Source organism: Papaver somniferum, chromosome 5 (genome assembly GCF_003573695.1).
Source record: "Papaver somniferum cultivar HN1 chromosome 5, ASM357369v1, whole genome shotgun sequence".
NCBI classification, from domain to species: domain Eukaryota; kingdom Viridiplantae; phylum Streptophyta; class Magnoliopsida; order Ranunculales; family Papaveraceae; genus Papaver; species Papaver somniferum.
Genome location: NC_039362.1, coordinates 140,026,131 through 140,044,064, shown reverse-complemented (window position 1 = coordinate 140,044,064; position 17,934 = coordinate 140,026,131). Strand labels below are relative to the sequence as shown.

Sequence of the window (17,934 nt, the reverse complement as noted above, 5' to 3'; positions counted from 1 at the left end):
CGGTCGGTTCATACTGAAACGAGCCTCAGACCAAGTTGAGCCGACCGACTTAATATGGTACACTCGGCTTATTCTGAAATCCGACTCGATAAACAATCTTCCCACTATACAAAACTCATTTGCCCATCCATCTGGCACCACAAACAACCTTATTTACATAATCCCATTGGACTTGCTCTAATTACGTTTTCAATAATATATATCTTTCTTATTTCCAAGAGAAAAAAAAAGGAGAGTATTTTGTACTTTGTTTTTATTATTAATTCTAAACCGTATAGATGCCCTCTAAAACCTTTTACTCTACTACCATTTTCACCTCGACAGATCTCTGGTTTTAACTGGGCTAAAGTATTTTGGGAGAGTTCATTTCTCGGTCTCTTTAAAATTCTGACTTCACGAGTTTCTCTCTCTCCAAAACCCCCACATAAAAAACTTTACCGCTCGTCGAGAGCTGAGACTACGCACACTGCAAAAACCCTAGCTTAGCTTTATGCTTCCAACTTTCTCTCTTTTCTGAACCCATCTCTCATTGTAACTTCGAAACCATGTATGGAGGTGGTGAGTACAATTTTCTAACCTAATTATCTCTTAATTTCTTAATTTCCCGCGATTTCATCACTTGAAACCCTTATTTTTGTTTTTTGTATTTCGCAGATGAAGTATCAGCCATTGTTGTTGACCTAGGTTCTCATACTTGCAAAGCTGGATATGCTGGAGAAGACGCTCCCAAAGCAGTATTTCCGTCTGTAAGTTTGCTGATTTACCCAGTTTATGCTGCTTTTTGTAGTCCTGTATTTACTTCTTCCAGTTAATATCAGTGGGTATTCGAATTTAGGGCAAATGCTAATGGAAGAATGTAAGGCTTTGATAAATTGGGATTTTTTTCTGATACATGGGGTTTGACAGTAACTTAGTATGTCAATTACTGTTTGAAATGATAGTGTCCTTCTTAAATAACTTGTCATATCAGTATGGGTGAGGGTGTTGAACTGAAAATGTACTAGTATCGGTTACAGAGGTACAATTTTAAAGGATTTTGCCGTCTGATGGCTTCTCTTTACTTTGATAGAGTGTCCTCTTTCTTGCCTTAGTTACATTATTTGACATGCTGATCCAGTTTTAATGATGTCACCTTAGCAGAACTCAAGCTCGGATGTTAATTTTGTATTTTAGTGTTACGTGCACTCTAATTGGTTAATCTCACGATCTTGAAGAGTTATTTATTATTCTCCTTTTGTCTCCCTGTCCCTCTCTCTCTCTCTCTGGCTTACTAATATTATGCAAACACTTGAATACTTGTGAAAACACTGTCTTGACTGACTCATTTTTGTTTGAAGTGTGTTGGTGTGATCGAACAACTGGAAGATAGTGATGATATTAAAGCTGAGAAGGAATCTGAACCAGTTCCAGACTCTAAAAATGGTGGTAAACCAATTGAATCTGACAAAAACAAGGTGAAGAGAAAATTATATGTGGGATCTCAAGCCTTAGGGTACCGCAGGGATCATATGGAGGTTTGTTTTCTTGTTTCTTATAAATAAAGAAAGTGCTCTGGGTAACTTCTCTTTTCCAAGATTTCTAATTATCTGTTACATATTTCATTTGTTTAGGTGGTATCACCTATAAAGGATGGACTTGTGGTTGACTGGGATATGGTTGACAACATATGGGTGCATGCTTTCAGGTATTATTTAACCATGTGAACATTCTGAAATATGTATAATCAGTAGTTCTGCAACTTGACGGATATGGGTGGCTTTTCTCTCTTTATGTATTTTGGTTGTCATGTCATGTGTGAAGACCTAATTACTTTAAAGAAACAAATGTTATCGTAACCAGAATGTTCACTTTTATGGCAATGTTAAGTTGTAATCATATTACAGTGATCCATCCCATCTCGAGTTGCTTTTGTCTGTCCTATGTCGCTTATCATTGATGTATATGTATATGTAGAGGAATTACCTAGGTGTTAATGCCTACTTTGCTAATTTGTTAACGCACTTCTTTAGACATGCTTTTCCTAACTGATATCTTTTCAGGGATCGGTTACTGATTGATCCTAAAGAACACCCAATGCTGCTCTCTGAATCATCTTCGAATACTCCTCAACAGAGAGAAAGGTGATCTGGTACCTAACTATCCTTTTTTATTTTTGTTGTTGTTGTTGGCCTCCTGCTGTCTTGGTTGATCTAACATTTACTGAGCCTTATTTGTAAATTGCAAATTATTATTGTTATTATAATGTTTTCTAACTTCTTTGCATGTTGTCTAAAAGTAGTTGCTTTGAGGCTCTGGTTTCTTTTATCAGTCTTATTGATAGTGAATTTGTCGGGCCTTTACCTATGGGCATATTAGTCTTGTCTAGTTCCATAACTCCTTGGTGAGGAAGTAGACGTAAAAGAGAACCCCTGGAGAAAATAACCATAGAAGAAGTACTAGAGCTAAAGTTTAGTGTTTGATGAGGAAGAAACTGGAGAGAAAATCTTGGGTAAAATGACTGAAAAGTGAATAGCGTAAAGCTTTCGATTGGAAAACTAACACTTGAAGAAGGGCAAACTCAATTGCTAAAATTTAGGAAGTGTTAAATCCTCTATAGATACCAACTAAAGTATTAGTTAGCGAGTTAGTAGGCTTGGGTGGTTACCAAATAGAAACTTAAATTTAAATTTCATACAAAAATAATAAAATAAATTCAATTTGACATCAAAATAAATTACTTTAGGAGAGAAGTTACTTTCGTAGAAGCAAGCAATGAGTAATTTTTTTCCCGAACCTGTGCAAGTCGTTCGTAATCATTGCAATTTTGCTTTCCAACTTCTAGATGTCGAAAAGTAACTGGCTAACTGCTGAAGTTGTATCCAAACATCGTGCTCGTTTTTGGCATGGTAAAGAAGTATTTTAAAAGTTCGAGAGAGATTATGAACTATCTAGATTATGTAGGAAAATGTAAAATAAAGGTCACAGCAATTTGAGTAGGTTAAATTATTAGTCGTGGTCTTAGAATCCTAGCAAGGATCTTCGCCTGGTCGTTTCTTTTACTAATTTGAGAAATGATTCATTTCATAATTCCAGATCCTGCACCATTTCTGGAGTTAGTAGCAACATTAAATTTCAAGATGACATGATAGTGAGTGGGGCTATTTTTATCTGAAAAACCACTTCTTGATAGAAAAACTCGTCTCTGATATAGAAACTGGATTATCACGATTCATAGAAGGATTTATCGATTGAAAGAACTGTTTTGTTTTTCCATGAATACTAACACCATTTAGAGGAATGCAAACTAGATTTAAGTGTTTACTCGGGCATTTATCAACTTAATCTTATGTTAGAAACCAAATCCTCATATTTTGACATGTTAAATCATGGTAGTTTCAAGCATGGTTGATCCGGCACTTTCTAGTTTCTGTAATTTTGCTGAGGTTTTATGAACTGTCTTTTTTGGCTTTGCAAATATCTGTCTGTCGATTTTGAAACTAACTTTACAAAGTTTTATTGCAGGACAGCGGAGCTCATGTTTGAAAAATACAAAGTTCCTGCTTTATTTTTAGCCAAGAATGCGGTATGGTTTATGCGTCCTTTCCCCCATACGACTGCTTTAATCTGTTGCTCGCCAGGTTCTTCATCTCTAGATTCAACAATCTTGGTTGACTATTTTTGTTGATGTATTCCAGGTTCTCACAGCTTTTGCATCAGGCCGTGCGACTGCTTTGGTGGTTGATAGGTAACGGCAGAATGGTGGCTTTCGTATTTACTATCGAAGACATTTCTCGTGCTGAGCTTCTATAGTAACTTGTTTATAGTTGCTAATTTGGATTGCCACCTTTTGCGTCATTTGATTTGTTCTCATGATACTCGTGCTTTGTTGCTTAACTGTAATACGAAAAAGTATAAGCGTGAAAGTCTTATGCTTAAAATGCATGAGAAATTAGCTCTGCATGCTTAATTCAGGATTCTGTTGTAAATTGCTCATCTTAGATTTTACTACATGGGCTCATACCCTGGAATAGCATTGCATATGTTCAAATGTGACTTCTACATTCTTCCATGCTTGTACTAAACACGCTATCCTCATCATTTGTATAATCCAGATGTAATGCGTCTCATTAGTTGATTGTTTCTTAGGAAATGATTTGGATTTGGAGAGATTCTAGCCTAGTTGGATTCTATTATGAAGAATTAGATAATAAATTCTGAAGAGTATGGATTTTCATTAGCGTAAAGCAAAATAGACACAATAATAGTTTTTTTCTACTCTCATATCCCCATCTTTCTTCTGCTGATATTGACAACTGATATGAAGATATTGCCAATAATTATGATAGCAACAGTAGGGACAGTTCAGTGGACTTCAAAAACAGCGTCAGTTCTAAGGAAAGAGAAGTAATCTGAAATGTGTAATAATTAGTAAATTTTAATGTTGCAAGAAACTGGAGTTGTTGCACGCGAGTAAGCAGATGGTTAATCCTGCGTGTCTGTGGTCTAGAATTGCTCATTGAGTGGTCTATGTTTATCCTGCATCATTGTGTGATCTCTCTGGATTCTGAAAAAGTTTTGTACCATCTTCTGTTGTTTTATCCATCATCTTTATGGTTTTTATTTTGAAAACTGGAAGCATTGTAAGCTCTGAAGGTCACTTAGATCAGTGTTTTTTTGCTAGCTGCAGCACTGAGTTGTTAAATTAATCGTTCAATTGCATTTTTTTGTTTATTTGTCGTATCCATCTAATTTACTTGATTTAGTTCCTTAGTAATCCAGTATTTTTCAGTTATTTTGAACATGCACTAACATATGGCCTTTCCTTTCAATATCAGTGGCGGTGGATCAACTACAGTTGCACCTGTTCATGATGGCTATGTTCTTCAAAAGGTACCTCAATTGCACAATAATGTAGTACTCAAGAAGAAACATGTTTGCGGACTACTTGCTAGTTCTTGAATGCATTATTAAATGTGCATCATCTATTTTCTATTCCTCAGTTCTCACCTTCCCTCAGCCTTTATGCTCAAGCATCTTCATTTTCTTTAACATTGTTAATTACATAGTTAGTTCAAAGATTATGGTGGAGTGAAATAAAACCTGGTGTCCAGAAATATGATTACTTTTTCTCTCTAGATCTTTTTTTTTTTTTTTTTTTTTTTTTTTTTTTTTTTTATGTTCATGGATTGGATTATGTGATGATCAGATTGCACATCAGAAGCCTAAGAGCGCTTAGGACACGTAAGGGTTGACTTGGTTAACAAGAAAAAAGCTATAGCGTATTTGCCAATTCACGAATATTATCTGTCATCTGGCAGCTATTTGCATGATGTATTAGGTTTTTAAAAAGTTATCCTTTTCCATCAGAAACACCTATTCCTTGTCTTATTAAGTTTGTGTCTGTAATTCTTCGAAGAAATTCTAGATTTGATATTGACATAAGCAAAATATGGAGAAAGGTGCAGTATCATCGTTAAGGGTAGACTTAGTTTAGGCCCTCATTTGCAAGCACATTTTTGGTAAGGTAGGTCTTTGTTCTTTTGAGGTTTTCTAGATGCCTAAAATTCCTGTCGTAGTATATGATAGCTTCTTAGGTTGAACTTCGAACTTCCAAATCTGAAATATGGTTGTGTGGTATAGGCTGTTGCAACGTCACCCATTGGAGGTGAGTTCCTTACCGAGTGCATGATCAAAAGTTTGGAAAGCAGAGGTTTTGTGGTAAGTTTGCTAACATGTCTATTTTTTTTTTTTGATGTTTTTTGATGTTCGTTGATTATACATGCAAAGTAACCGGCCTTATTTTTTTTTTACCTTATGTTATTTGATGGCAGATAAAACCTAGATATTCCTTTAAGAGAAAGGAAGTCCGCCCCGGAGAATTTCAGGTATCTTCACAGCATGTTATTTTTTAGTGTGTAGACTGTTCCCAAATCTTGTAGCTTCTGAGGGGTGGCCGTTCTCTGTGAGCTGTTATTTTTGATAATGCAAATGCTGAGCAAGTCTAGAAGTCTAGAAAAATTTAATAGTAATGTTCTGGGTTCAGCCTTCTCCTTCATGATATATTCTTGGAACTCAATACACTACATCCTTTTGTTTTAGGTTTCCCCTTACAATTTGAATTTTGGGTAAACCTGTTTTTAGTTGTCATTCCTATCGAGCTTCAACTTGTTTCTAGCACTCGAGTTTCTATATTACAGAATATGATGTTCAGAAGTATGCACTATATTTTCTGCTTAACAGCGATACAATGTTCGAGTATTTTCTTGTAATTAGTTTTGGTTATAGTCACCTCGAGAATCTATATGGTAACAGGACTGTTTTTGCTAAGTATCTTGACTGACCCTTGTTGAAGTTTTTTTTCCTTCTCGCAATCCATTATTAATCAAGTCTTTTGATTTAGAGGTACAAGTTAAGTAAACTATGTTCATGCCGGTAGCAAGGATTAGGGTTGGAAGTCCAACTTAGGTTGCCGTACCAGAAAGACCACCAAAGAGCAACTCTGTGCTCAAACATGAAAACAACTGGGTTTCTTATTACTGATGATGATATTGTCATAAAGTATAACAATATTGCTAACCATGTTTAGTTTCTGCTCCTATTTACTGGATGTCGTCTGGGTTTTTCTCCTTCATTTATATTCCCTTTGATGTTATGGAAGCATAACAAACCCCAATCATCTTAACTTGCACATTAGTTTGACTCTGTTTTTTTGTGTGAGAATTACAGACCGTGGACCTTGATATTCCAAATACAACAGAAAGCTACAAGCTCTTCTCTCAGGTATGTGACAACATGAGCTCCCAATTTCTTCTTGTAGCATGATAGGCTGCTCATGATGCTAAAGTGGTTCCTGTGATGGCAGAGGGTAATCGCCAGCGATATCAAGGAATCTGTATGTCGGGCACCAGATACTCCATATGACGGTCTGTTTCTTTTTATGTAATGTGTGTTAAACTTTTTAGGTTACATTACTCACATTTTCTATAGATTAATAATTCGTTTACTTGAAATGGCGGGGAAACTGTCCTATGAGTAAATACGTATTGACATATGCTGAACGATATAAAAGACTTTGGAACTTTGGACTTCGAAGATATCCTTCTCATATGCCATGTTTTTATAATCATAATACTTTCTATTAGTTCTACCTTCTATTTTTTGTTTGAATAATCTTGGCGATGGTAAAGCTTCTATGGCCATCCCAAGTTTTCCACCTATGTGTTGCTTCTGTAAATTTCTGTAATTGAAGAATCAATCTAATGTGAGCTCTGTAGTCAGCCAAGTGTCGGTCAGAACTGCTTTATATAGATGCATCTGCCTTGCATGATTTATGTCTTAGCTTGAGCATGCATGTCTGTGCAACCTATACTTTTAAAGGGTCTGTGTGATCCTGCATAGTTTTTCATAAATCTTTTCTAATTATGTTGAGATGTTTGCTGTACAGAAAGTTCATATGCCAACATTCCTACAACATCTTATGAGCTTCCAGATGGACAGTAAGCACCTTCACTTAGTACATTTCATATTCAGTTTGTATCCCAGTAAGTGATAGCAAACAGAGTCCAGTCTACTGCATCACTGCTCTTTAGTAACATAGCCCGTTCGTTAAAAAGGCCCCCCTAATATCTGTCAATTCTGACTTCAGTTCCTTCCTTACTATTCTTGATTTCTTACAGAACAATAGAAGTTGGAGCTGATCGGTTTAAGATTCCTGATATTCTGTTCAATGCATCCATAGTTCAGGTACGTGACTGGTGCGCTTGGGCTAGATCTACTTGACTTTACATAAATATAAATTTAGATGGGAGACCTGCATTCATTTTGTTCCCAGCTTCATGTTTTGTCTGTGATCTCCTAGGTGTCTGATTTAAGGAAATCTGCTAATCACCTTCTCTGTTGTAAATTTCGATACTTCAGTTGCTTTGGGATTTTTTGCCTGAAGTTTAAGCAGGACTTTAACATAATGTTTAAGAGTTTACTTTGTAAAGAGGTTATTGAAGTGAGGACACAAGTTGATATACTATGCAGTGGGAGCCTGTGACCATTAAGGTCAACTAAATAAATATCTAGGCATAATACTTAAAGGCGAAAACTATATTTGTTATCATAAATGAATTAGAGGAGGATGTGCTGTTAGAAAATGTGCATGGCAGGGTGTTCTCATTTTGTCACGAGAAACTGTGGGAAGATATAGTTCTGTCATCCACAGTGTTCTTATCTAACCAAACATTTTTGTTTGATTTTAGTCTTGTCTTTTTATTTGTTGCATGATGAGTTGTTGGGTTATGTAAAACTGGAACAGCCGTTTCACTGAATATTTTTCTAACAGCCGTTTCAGTGCAATGTGAGCCTGTGACCATTAAGGTCAACTAAATAAATATCTAGGCCATAATACTTAAAGACGATAATATATTTGTTATTTCAAATGAATTAGAGGAGGATGTGCTGTTAAAAAATGTGCATGGCAGGGTGTTCTCATTTTGTCACGAGAAACTATGGGAAGATATAGTTCTGTCGTCCACAGTGTTCTTATCTAACCAAACATTTTTGTTTGATTTTAGTCTTGTCTTTTTATTTGTTGCATGATGAGTTGTTGGGTTATGTAAAACTGGAACAGCCGTTTCACTGAATATTTTTCTTCTGGATTTTAATCCCCAGACAATTCCTGGTATGGAGAGTTTTGCTGATCCAGCTCCTTCAATCCGTGGACTTCCTCAAATGGTAAAAATTATTTGTACGCAAGCAACTTCAACACTTATAAAGAACACATTTTGTCAAAACACAATGTTTACCTTGTCACTTGTTTTTCTTTTCTTCTCAGGTTATTGAAAGCATAAATAAGTGTGACGTGGACATCCGTAGAGAATTATTTAGCAGTATACTGGTAAGTTTTATTTGTTTTTTAGTTTCTTACTTTCATCTTGTCAACGTTCCTCATAAAATTTATTTCCATTTTTGAGTCTCTAATCTGCCTTGGTTTATGGTACACTTATATCCGTTGTGTTCCACATTGAGTTTCTTGAAGGACTCAAATCTGTTTGTAATAGAGTAACACTGACACAGTCCTCTGTTTCCTTCCTATAAATAGCTTGCAGGGGGGACATCATCGATGCAACAGCTGAAAGAGCGTCTAGAAAAAGACTTGCTGGAGGTATGGAGTTGAAGGAAAACCTACATTTTTATCGTCATGGTTGCGTTATTGAAGGTTAATTCTTGGCTTAAATTATAAGTGATTCTATTTTATGATGTTTGTATAGGAATCTCCTCAAGCTGCAAGAGTTAAAGTTCTGGCAAGTGGAAATGCAACAGAACGGCGATTCAGGTTATTTCTTTTTCTGTTGCTTATTTTCATTGGCTGGCTTGCATGTGGTCGTCTACTTGATAGCTGGTGATGTTTTGTTAATGTTAATGTAACCAGACCTCTTGAATGACATTTTTGTTCCTTTTGCAAATATTTTGCTCTATGTTGTCAATAGTTTATAGCCAAAAATGAAAATAAAATAGAAACTGTTAATGTTACGTAATAAAATTTTATGATGTTCATCATCTTTTTGTTGGAAAATTATCTAACTTGTGAATACTGCCTATACAGTGTTTGGATAGGAGGGAGTATTCTGGCATCTCTTGGCTCCTTTCAGCAAATGTGGTTTTCCAAGGCAGAGTAAGTTTTTTTTATGTGAACATCTTTTTAGACATCCAGGCCACAAGACTGGTATAGATGTGATTATTTGCCTTTGCAAGTTGCAAGTGACATATCACAACCCCAGAAAACGAGTTTCCTTGGGAGAACATGGAAAGGAGAAATCCTGATAAAGCAGGAATGGATTCATTGTTTTCCCGTTTTTGTATCAATCAGTAATGAATTTCTACTCTTAAAAGAGTTGCATGGGATCATATTAATTATTCCGAACTCCTAGTAGATTGTTGTCATTTGCATTTGGAGTTCCATCTTTTTAATCTTACTTTTTATTGCTTTGGTTGTGGCAGGTATGAAGAGCACGGGGCTTCATACATTCAACGAAAATGCCCCTAGAAGATCATTTTAAATCTGACGCTTTGGCAAGTGGATTTATTTATTTCACTTGTGATGAAACAAGTTTGTGGGGTTGTGTGAAGTAGAGGTGATTCTGCAAAGTTGGTAGTGCAGTTAGATTTGTAGAAGCTGAAGCAGAAATCGAAGTACTTGGTCTAGCGAAATGCTTGCTTGTTTAGACGTTAGGAGCACTTTAGAGTACTTGTAAGTTTGTGAATTTATTATGTTAAGCGGTTTAACTGCTGTTTAAGAAAACTTATGTTCTAGACCAGGAAATAGCAAGCTCATTTTGTTGGTTAGTAGATCAATCACGATTAAGGAAGACTTTGTTTGTAATTGTTTTTAAAGTTAGATATACGGTAGATTATTAATCATCGATGAAAGATCAACTTTAGTTATGTAGTCTAAATTAAATTATGTTTAAACTTATTAGGGAATTCATTCTGAAGTTTCTAGACCCTAAGTGTATCAGCTTTGAGAACAGTAACCAAAGTGACAGTGGTTCAGTTCCAAGTTGCATGTACAGTTATCAAAAAAAGAGAACTTGGCTAGGCATCCAGATGTAACTATGAGCTTCATACTCCATCGCATTTCCAGTATTGCAGGAAACCGTTTCCTTGGTTTCACATGTAGATGACGTCGACTTTTGTTAGGTAGGTCGGTACTATTAGTAGTACAGACAAAGGAGTGTCGATTTGATACGCCATTAATTGCTTTGTTGATTGTCTTTTTCATGGTGTTTATAAACAAGAAGGCTACTTTAGATCATTCCTGTTTTGGAGGTTTATACATGACAATCGTATTTCAGCAAGATGTGATGCGAATGGAATGTCATTTATTTGTATATGTTCTCAAAGCTTGAATCAGCTTTCATGCCAAACAAGATAGTTCGCACAAAATAGCGTTCAGTATGATGCCGAGGTTACTAATTTCTATACAACCTAGTAATGATTCGGCCGCCAAACCTTTTAGTTGTGTGTATCAACATACTTATAAATACGCGTCTTCCTCCTTGTTAAACTTAATGAGCTTTTGGTTTCCCTTGCTCGTAATCTTTCCAACTAAAAAGGGGAAAAAGCAACAGAAATATGGTGTTAGAATGGGGTCATGATATAATCAACATTATAGTAGCCATAACACCATTATATGTTGCAGTGATTCTAGGATTTGTTTCTGTAAAATGGTTTAAGTTTTTTTCACAAGAACAATGCAGCACCATTAACAGATTCACTAGTTATTTCACTCTACCGTTCTTCACTTTCAATTTTTTCGCCCATGTTGATCCTTTTGATTGGAATTATGCATTTCTCGGTGCAGACGCATTTTCCAAACTCATAATTCTAATTGTTTTAGTTGCATGGGTTAAGTGTAGTAGTAACGGAAGTTGGGGTTGGTTAATAACAAATTTCTCATTGTTAACCATAATGAATTCTGCGGCCGTGGGAGTGCCTGTTTTGAAAGCCATATATGGTGATAATGCAGTTGCTCTTGTTTCTCAAGGTTACGTAATCCAACAGACAGTTTGGTCATCTGTTGTTATGTTCATTTTCGAGTTTCATAAGGCGAGCCAGTCTTCACAAGTTGTGGATGCTGATGTAGTTACAGATTTAGAAGGAAACAAGCAATTAGTAGTTGTAATCACTACTACAACTAGACCTTCATTTTTGAATCCGGCGAAGATTGTTATGCTTAAACTTGCTCAAAATCCTAATACCTACGCTGGTATCCTGGGAATCACTTGGGCTTTTATCTCAAACAAGTGGCATATTGAAATGCCGAGGATCATTGACGGATCGGTATTGATCATGCAGAAAGCAGCAATTGGCTGTTTCATGTTTACTATAGGTGATTAAGAAACATAAACCCATTTGCACTACATATTGTGTATGAATATTGCATCGTCTCCAGGGTCTAATTAGTTTTTCAAACCAGGGCTTGTCACTGCACTGCCGGAAAAAGTTATTGCGTGTGGATCAAAGTTGACAGTTTTCGGTCTGGCATTAAGGTTTTTTGGTGGACCAGCTGCGATGGCCGTAGGCTGCAGAGCTGCTGGTTTGCATGGGGATAATCTACATATTGCGGTTATCCAAGTAATGTAAACTGTTTTTTTGGTGGACCAGCCAGTTTATATATGCGCCGGGTTAAATGATCACTAAAAATGCCCATCAGGGGCAAACCCAGTTATGGCAAGTGAGGGCAACTGTAAACTGGCTGTATCTCCCACCAAATCCCCCTAAACTTGCTCTTATATGTACCTTCAATCCTAACTCCATGAATGATTCACATGCATGCTTATAGATACACAAACTTAGAAGTTTACCTTAGTTTGGCTGGCCGGCCGGATTGCAGTATTTTTATGTTAATGCATAAATAAGTAAAATAGTAAATTGATTGTATGCTAAGGAACTTTGTTGGTTGTGATATGACTGGTGCAGGCAGCATTACCGTTGTCACCCTTGGCTTACGCATACGCGAAACAGTATGGGCTGCATGCGGACGTAATCTGTAGCGCGTAAGAACACAATATAAAGCTTGAGCCAAAAATTTCTGTTCTTAATGACATCAGTTTTTTACTTTGGTTAATATTTTCTAAAAAAATTTGTTTTCCCCTTATGTTTTTGTAGGTTGATCATTGGAACGATGGTTTCTCTGCCTGTCCTGATTGTATACTTCCTAGCATTCGAGTATTGGAGTTGATTCTCTGTTTCTCTTTTTTTAACACAAACAAAGGCCAGTAAAAAGTTTAAAAAATAGTCTAAAGTTCTCGTGTTCCTAAAAAATCGCCAACTATAATTTTATCATTGTTCATAGTGTCTATAACCAGAATACTTTCTTATACGAATGAATTTTGATATCCTTCCAAGTAAGTAATCGATTCTTATATCTGAGAATTCTTTGGTATCCTTCCCCATAAACTGATACCTCCCATTAACAAAGTTCGATGAAGAATTTGGGCATATTATTTCACTTATGGAAGCATCATATGTTCTCGGAGAGTATCTAACAAAATGGTGATAAATCATTAAAAAATTTCAATTCTCCCGTCGGTTTACATACATTTAGTACATAATTTTGTTTGTGATTTATTTCTCTTCAAGATTATTGTATTACGGATGTAACTGAATATTATGTAACTATGTATTAAGGTTGGGGCTTTCATGCTCCTCGTTTCTTAAAAAAAAAAAAAAAAAAAAAGAAAAAGAAAAACAACCTCCCATGAACGGCCACCGTGGCTGTTTTAAACAGCTCCACAAATTTCCAATTTTAAAAACAAAAATGATCGAGAAATTCACGTACGGGCCCAGAAACGCAATCCACGTCCCAGTCACAAATAAAACACGGTTTCCCACTTTCTTTTGTTGTCGGTCACAAGATCCAACAGGCCAATCGAAAACGACCCCGAGTTACAAACATGGATCGAATCGCCACCGACTAATCTCAGTTGTATCAATTCAATTCAACCTGATCTAGAATCATAAATTAACCTCCAGTCTCTCCCCGCGTTTTTAGGTTTTTTTTTTTTTTTACCTGTAAATCTATAAATAACTAACTCTACTCCACCTGGTAATTTATTCACCGAGTCTTACTCCGCCGAAAACGACTCATCTCACTCACTTTTCGTTGTACTTCACTCCGTCTCTCTCTTCTTCTTCACTGGACAAAAAATGTATCCCCGTACCATTTATTTCTACTAGTACTCTCTTCTTCTTCTTCTTCTTCTTCTTCTTCATTTCTCTTCTACTCTCTGTGTACTACTAATCAATCAATCATGGCGACCTCAATCCGCAGCCGAGGAGGCGGAGGAGGAGGAAGAATTACACCCTACAAATCACTACTCTTCGTCTCCGCCATTGCCATTTCATTCTTCTTCTTCGCTTTCTTCGTTTTTACATCTGATGATGTTGATGATTCTACTCCAGATCTCAATACGGTAAGCTTCAGAACTTTTTAGTTCATTTTCTGTTCTTTTTTTTTTGATAGAATTTGTGAATTTATTTATTTTGTGTGTTTTTCTAGGGTTTTGGATCGACTAGAAGATCCGTACTGGCAATGAAATCAGATCCGTTAAAGCAAAGATTGGATCAGATAAAAAAACAAGCTGAAGATCATAAATCACTTGTTCTAGCTTACGCTTCTTATGCAAGGAGATCAAAACTTGAGAGTTCTAAACTAGTTAGGGTTTTCGCTGATCTTGCTCGGAATTATACAGATCTTATTACTAATTATAGATCGCTTTCTGAATCTGATTCGGTTTCCATGGATGAATCTGTTCTTCGTCAATTCGAAAAAGATGTGAAACTGAGAATTAAAGATACTAGACAAGTCATTGCTGATGCCAAAGAGTCTTTTGATAGAGAGCTTAAGATTCAGAAATTGAAGGATACGATTTTCGCTGTTAATGAACAATTAACTAAGGTGAAGAAACAAGGGGCTTTTTCCAGTTTGATTGCTGCTAAATCGATACCCAAGAATCTACATTGTCTTACTATGAAACTGATGGAAGAACTGATTGCGAATCCGGAGAAGTATGCAGATGAGGATAAGTCTCCGGAATTAGAAGACCCGAGTTTGTACCACTATGCAATTTTCTCTGATAATGTCATTGCAGCATCAGTTGTTGTTAATTCAGCAGTGAAGAATTCGAAGGAGCCTTTTAAACATGTTTTCCATGTTGTTACTGATAAAATGAATCTCGGTGCAATGAAAGTTATGTTTAAAATGAGGCAGTACAATGGAGCTCATTTTGAGGTTAAAGCACTAGAAGATTATACGTTTTTGAACTCTTCGTATGTTCCTGTATTGAAGCAACTTGAATCTGCAAATTTACAGAAGTTTTACTTTGAGAATAAGCTTGAGAATGCCACAAAAGATACATCAAATATGAAGTTTAGAAACCCCAAGTATTTGTCAATGTTGAATCATGTGAGGTTTTACTTGCCAGAAATGTATCCAAAGTTGCATAGAATTCTCTTCTTGGATGATGATATTGTTGTTCAGAGGGATTTAACCGGGTTGTGGGATATAGATATGGATGGTAAAGTGAACGGTGCAGTAGAGACATGTTTCGGGTCGTTTCATCGTTATGCGCAGTATATGAATTTCTCTCATCCTCTGATTAAGGAAAATTTTAGTCCAAAGGCTTGTGCATGGGCTTATGGGATGAATTTCTTTGACCTTGATGCTTGGAGGAAGGAGAAGTGTACTGAACAGTACCATTACTGGCAGACCCTGGTAAGATTTTGTTGTCTGAACTTTCGAGCTTCATAACTGGTTTTTGCACATTTTTGTTTCTCTTACTTTGATCCTTCTTGTATAGGATAACATCAAACATTTGTTAGATTCAATGTAGGTGTCTAGGCAATATCCAATTTTTTGTTCCAGCCTTTTGTTGACCATATAAAAACATGAGAATCAGTTTGGATCAATTATTACCTCCATAAATATCGAGAGATTTAGATGCATTAGTTCAAGTAGCCAACAAGTAACAGTTTTCAATTTTGTATGTGCCCAAGTCTAAATCACATGAATGTAGGATGAGGTAGGACCTAGTAACAAATCTCCAGCATTATAACTGCTTTTCATTCAAAATTTTTCTATTACTTCTCGTACAGGATATCGTCAAACATTTGTTAGAATGTTTCGTCCAAGCCTTTTTGGTGACCATATAAAACATGAGAAACAGTATAGATCAATTGTAACCTCCCTAAATATTAAGAGATTCAGTTGTAGTCATCCAAGTAGCCAACAAGCAACAGTGTTGAGCACTGTATGTCCTAAGTCTTTTGTGTTAGGATGAGGTAGGACCTATCAGTAACTCTCTCGGTTAGTATCATTAGACAGGATTCCAGGTTCTAACTATGCAGACTGTATCTGGAAATGTAAACGTTTCTTTAAATAGAAATCAAACCTAAATGAGCAGAGAATATGCCCCTGCATCAATTAGACATGAAGAACTTGCCACTATTGTGTCCAGTTTTGTTAGGGGTTTGTTTTTGTTACTGGCAGGGCTAACATGAGCTGCCCACTGTCTTTGTGTTATTCACTATGTTAGATTTAGTGACACTTAAAGCCAGTACTAGCAACTTGCGTTTTCTAGTTCTCCACAGTCAAGAAAACTTGGAAGAGGTTTATATGCTTGCATATGTTATTTAAACTTATTTGCGTACAATGAAGTAACTGATTTGATTCTGAAGTATTCCACATGCGTTTGAAATGATAGATTTGGAACGGATGATTTATCAATTTTTTACAATGGTTATATGAAATCTAGCATTTCATTCATTAGTTTATCTAACCAATCATGCAAATTAAATTTTGCAGAATGAAAATCGAACCTTGTGGAAATTGGGAACTTTACCTCCTGGCTTAATCACATTTTACTCCACAACGAAGCCGCTGGACAAAACTTGGCATGTCCTTGGGCTTGGTTATAATCCAAGCATAAGCATGGACGAGATTCGAAACGCTGCTGTTGTTCACTTCAATGGAAACATGAAACCATGGCTAGATATTGCAATCCCACAGTTCCGGCCACTTTGGACAAAGTATGTCGACTACGAAATGGAATTTGTCCAACAATGCAATTTTGGTCTTTAGAGTAGGGGTAATTGTTTATAAGTTGAAGCCTCTATTTTGACAACCCGAAAAGCATGAGCGTGGCCAGAGCCTTCAGAGCCGTTTTATAGACTAAGCCAGCTAGGCTATTTTCCTAGAGCCTTGTTGGGGGCCAAAAGATTGATTTTCTTTTTTAATAGTTTGTTTGTTCTTCTTCATTAGATAGCTAGTGCTCCTACGTAGAAGCCTACCACTGTTTTTGTTGATAGTCTATCTACCTGTTATTGAAAGCCGTTTGTTTTGTAAGCATTCCCGTTCCAGCTAGCCATTACTTTACATATGTATACCTTTATGTAATAAGAACATTAAAATTCACTGCATTAGGTAATTTCTTTTCAAACTAATTTGAATATATCCTCCTCTCCAGTAAATTCATGCAAAGTTTGATGAATATAGCTATGCCACTAGCAGAAGATCAAAATTTAATAAATTCAGCTTGGGTACATTACACCCACAAGTTGCAAGCACGTGCATTGCACGTCAAATGTTATAACATATATTTGTGAAAAATCGAAGTTATTTTTTGTTTCATAAACTCAAAATTTAATACCCTTATTTATGCTCTTTGAGTAGGAAATTTAGAAATCTTTTCGGTGATATAAAATTTACGAAAATCCGACATACAGTTTGAAAGATATAAATGTTTAAATTTTTGAGCTTCTTTTCTCACAAAAATGGCATCTTTTATAAATATAAAGAAATTTAATTTATTATAAATAAGCCCCTATATTTAACAAATATTACCCGTATATCAATGTGCAGACACAAAAACATCATGGAGATCCAACGACTGACTTTTAAACCTATAAGATCTGACGGACCTGAAAACTTAAAAACACGGAAACCAATCCCTGTCTGGGTAAATCTTAGGAAGGTTCTATTACATATGTGGAACTCTAAAGCTCTATCTAAGATTGCTAGTGTAATTGGAAAACCAACAATGATGGATAAGTTAACAACTACTGAAGCTAGGATGAGTTTTGCAAGGGTCTTGGTTGATATCGATATAGACTGTGAGTACCCAGTTTCGGTTCCTGGATTTTATGAAGGGAACTATGTAATAGATGCTGATGTGGAATACCCATGGAAGGCTCTGTTAAGTGCATATTTTGCATATATTTAGTGTCGAATCCATGCTAGTAATTGCTTAGTTTCTTACAAATTATTGTATATTACGTTTGTTTTGTTTTATTTACGTTTTGCTAGGTGAATCATCCAAAAGAAGTGAATTGGCACATATTTTTGCAATAAAGGAATCTATCTACAAATGGAGAAAGGCCAAATACCAAGTGGAACTCGTTGAAGTC

General features: G+C 36.0%; 3 protein-coding genes across 3 annotated transcripts; all 3 read left to right on the top strand.

The window, feature by feature from the left end:
• Positions 1-356: 356 nt before the first annotated feature.
• On the top strand, positions 357-10,440 carry LOC113282940 (actin-related protein 4-like). Its single transcript, XM_026532049.1, has 20 exons — positions 357-558; positions 655-746; positions 1,338-1,514; positions 1,611-1,684; positions 2,040-2,120; positions 3,502-3,562; positions 3,675-3,724; positions 4,815-4,869; positions 5,620-5,697; positions 5,811-5,864; positions 6,706-6,759; positions 6,842-6,902; positions 7,424-7,475; positions 7,656-7,722; positions 8,638-8,700; positions 8,801-8,863; positions 9,068-9,130; positions 9,237-9,301; positions 9,572-9,640; positions 9,967-10,440. The coding sequence occupies exons 1-20, from the start codon at positions 546-548 to the stop codon at positions 10,010-10,012; spliced, it is 1,338 nt and encodes a 445-aa protein (XP_026387834.1). The 5' UTR covers positions 357-545; the 3' UTR covers positions 10,013-10,440.
• A 619-nt stretch (positions 10,441-11,059) lies between these two features.
• On the top strand, positions 11,060-12,741 carry LOC113277885 (auxin efflux carrier component 5-like). Its single transcript, XM_026526856.1, has 4 exons — positions 11,060-11,857; positions 11,945-12,102; positions 12,448-12,524; positions 12,637-12,741. Exons 1-4 carry the CDS (start codon positions 11,101-11,103, stop codon positions 12,707-12,709), a joined length of 1,065 nt encoding a protein of 354 aa, XP_026382641.1. The 5' UTR covers positions 11,060-11,100; the 3' UTR covers positions 12,710-12,741.
• Positions 12,742-13,582: 841 nt separating this feature from the next.
• On the top strand, positions 13,583-16,993 carry LOC113282939 (galacturonosyltransferase 8-like). Its single transcript, XM_026532048.1, has 3 exons — positions 13,583-13,943; positions 14,030-15,244; positions 16,334-16,993. The coding sequence occupies exons 1-3, from the start codon at positions 13,782-13,784 to the stop codon at positions 16,607-16,609; spliced, it is 1,653 nt and encodes a 550-aa protein (XP_026387833.1). The 5' UTR covers positions 13,583-13,781; the 3' UTR covers positions 16,610-16,993.
• The last annotated feature ends 941 nt before the right edge of the window (positions 16,994-17,934 follow it).

Excerpts from the sequence above, each read along its gene's own strand:
- LOC113277885 (XM_026526856.1), top strand. The coding sequence starts at position 11,101 with ATGGTGTTAGAATGGGGTCATGATATAATCAACATTATAGTAGCCATA. Across the intron at positions 12,103-12,447 it reads TACATATTGCGGTTATCCAA|GCAGCATTACCGTTGTCACC; the intron begins GTAATGTAAACT and ends TGACTGGTGCAG. Across the intron at positions 12,525-12,636 it reads GCGGACGTAATCTGTAGCGC|GTTGATCATTGGAACGATGG; the intron begins GTAAGAACACAA and ends ATGTTTTTGTAG.
- LOC113282939 (XM_026532048.1), top strand. The coding sequence starts at position 13,782 with ATGGCGACCTCAATCCGCAGCCGAGGAGGCGGAGGAGGAGGAAGAATT. Across the intron at positions 13,944-14,029 it reads CTACTCCAGATCTCAATACG|GGTTTTGGATCGACTAGAAG; the intron begins GTAAGCTTCAGA and ends GTGTTTTTCTAG. Across the intron at positions 15,245-16,333 it reads ACCATTACTGGCAGACCCTG|AATGAAAATCGAACCTTGTG; the intron begins GTAAGATTTTGT and ends TAAATTTTGCAG.
- LOC113282940 (XM_026532049.1), top strand. Across the intron at positions 4,870-5,619 it reads ATGGCTATGTTCTTCAAAAG|GCTGTTGCAACGTCACCCAT; the intron begins GTACCTCAATTG and ends TGTGTGGTATAG. Across the intron at positions 5,865-6,705 it reads TCCGCCCCGGAGAATTTCAG|ACCGTGGACCTTGATATTCC; the intron begins GTATCTTCACAG and ends TGAGAATTACAG.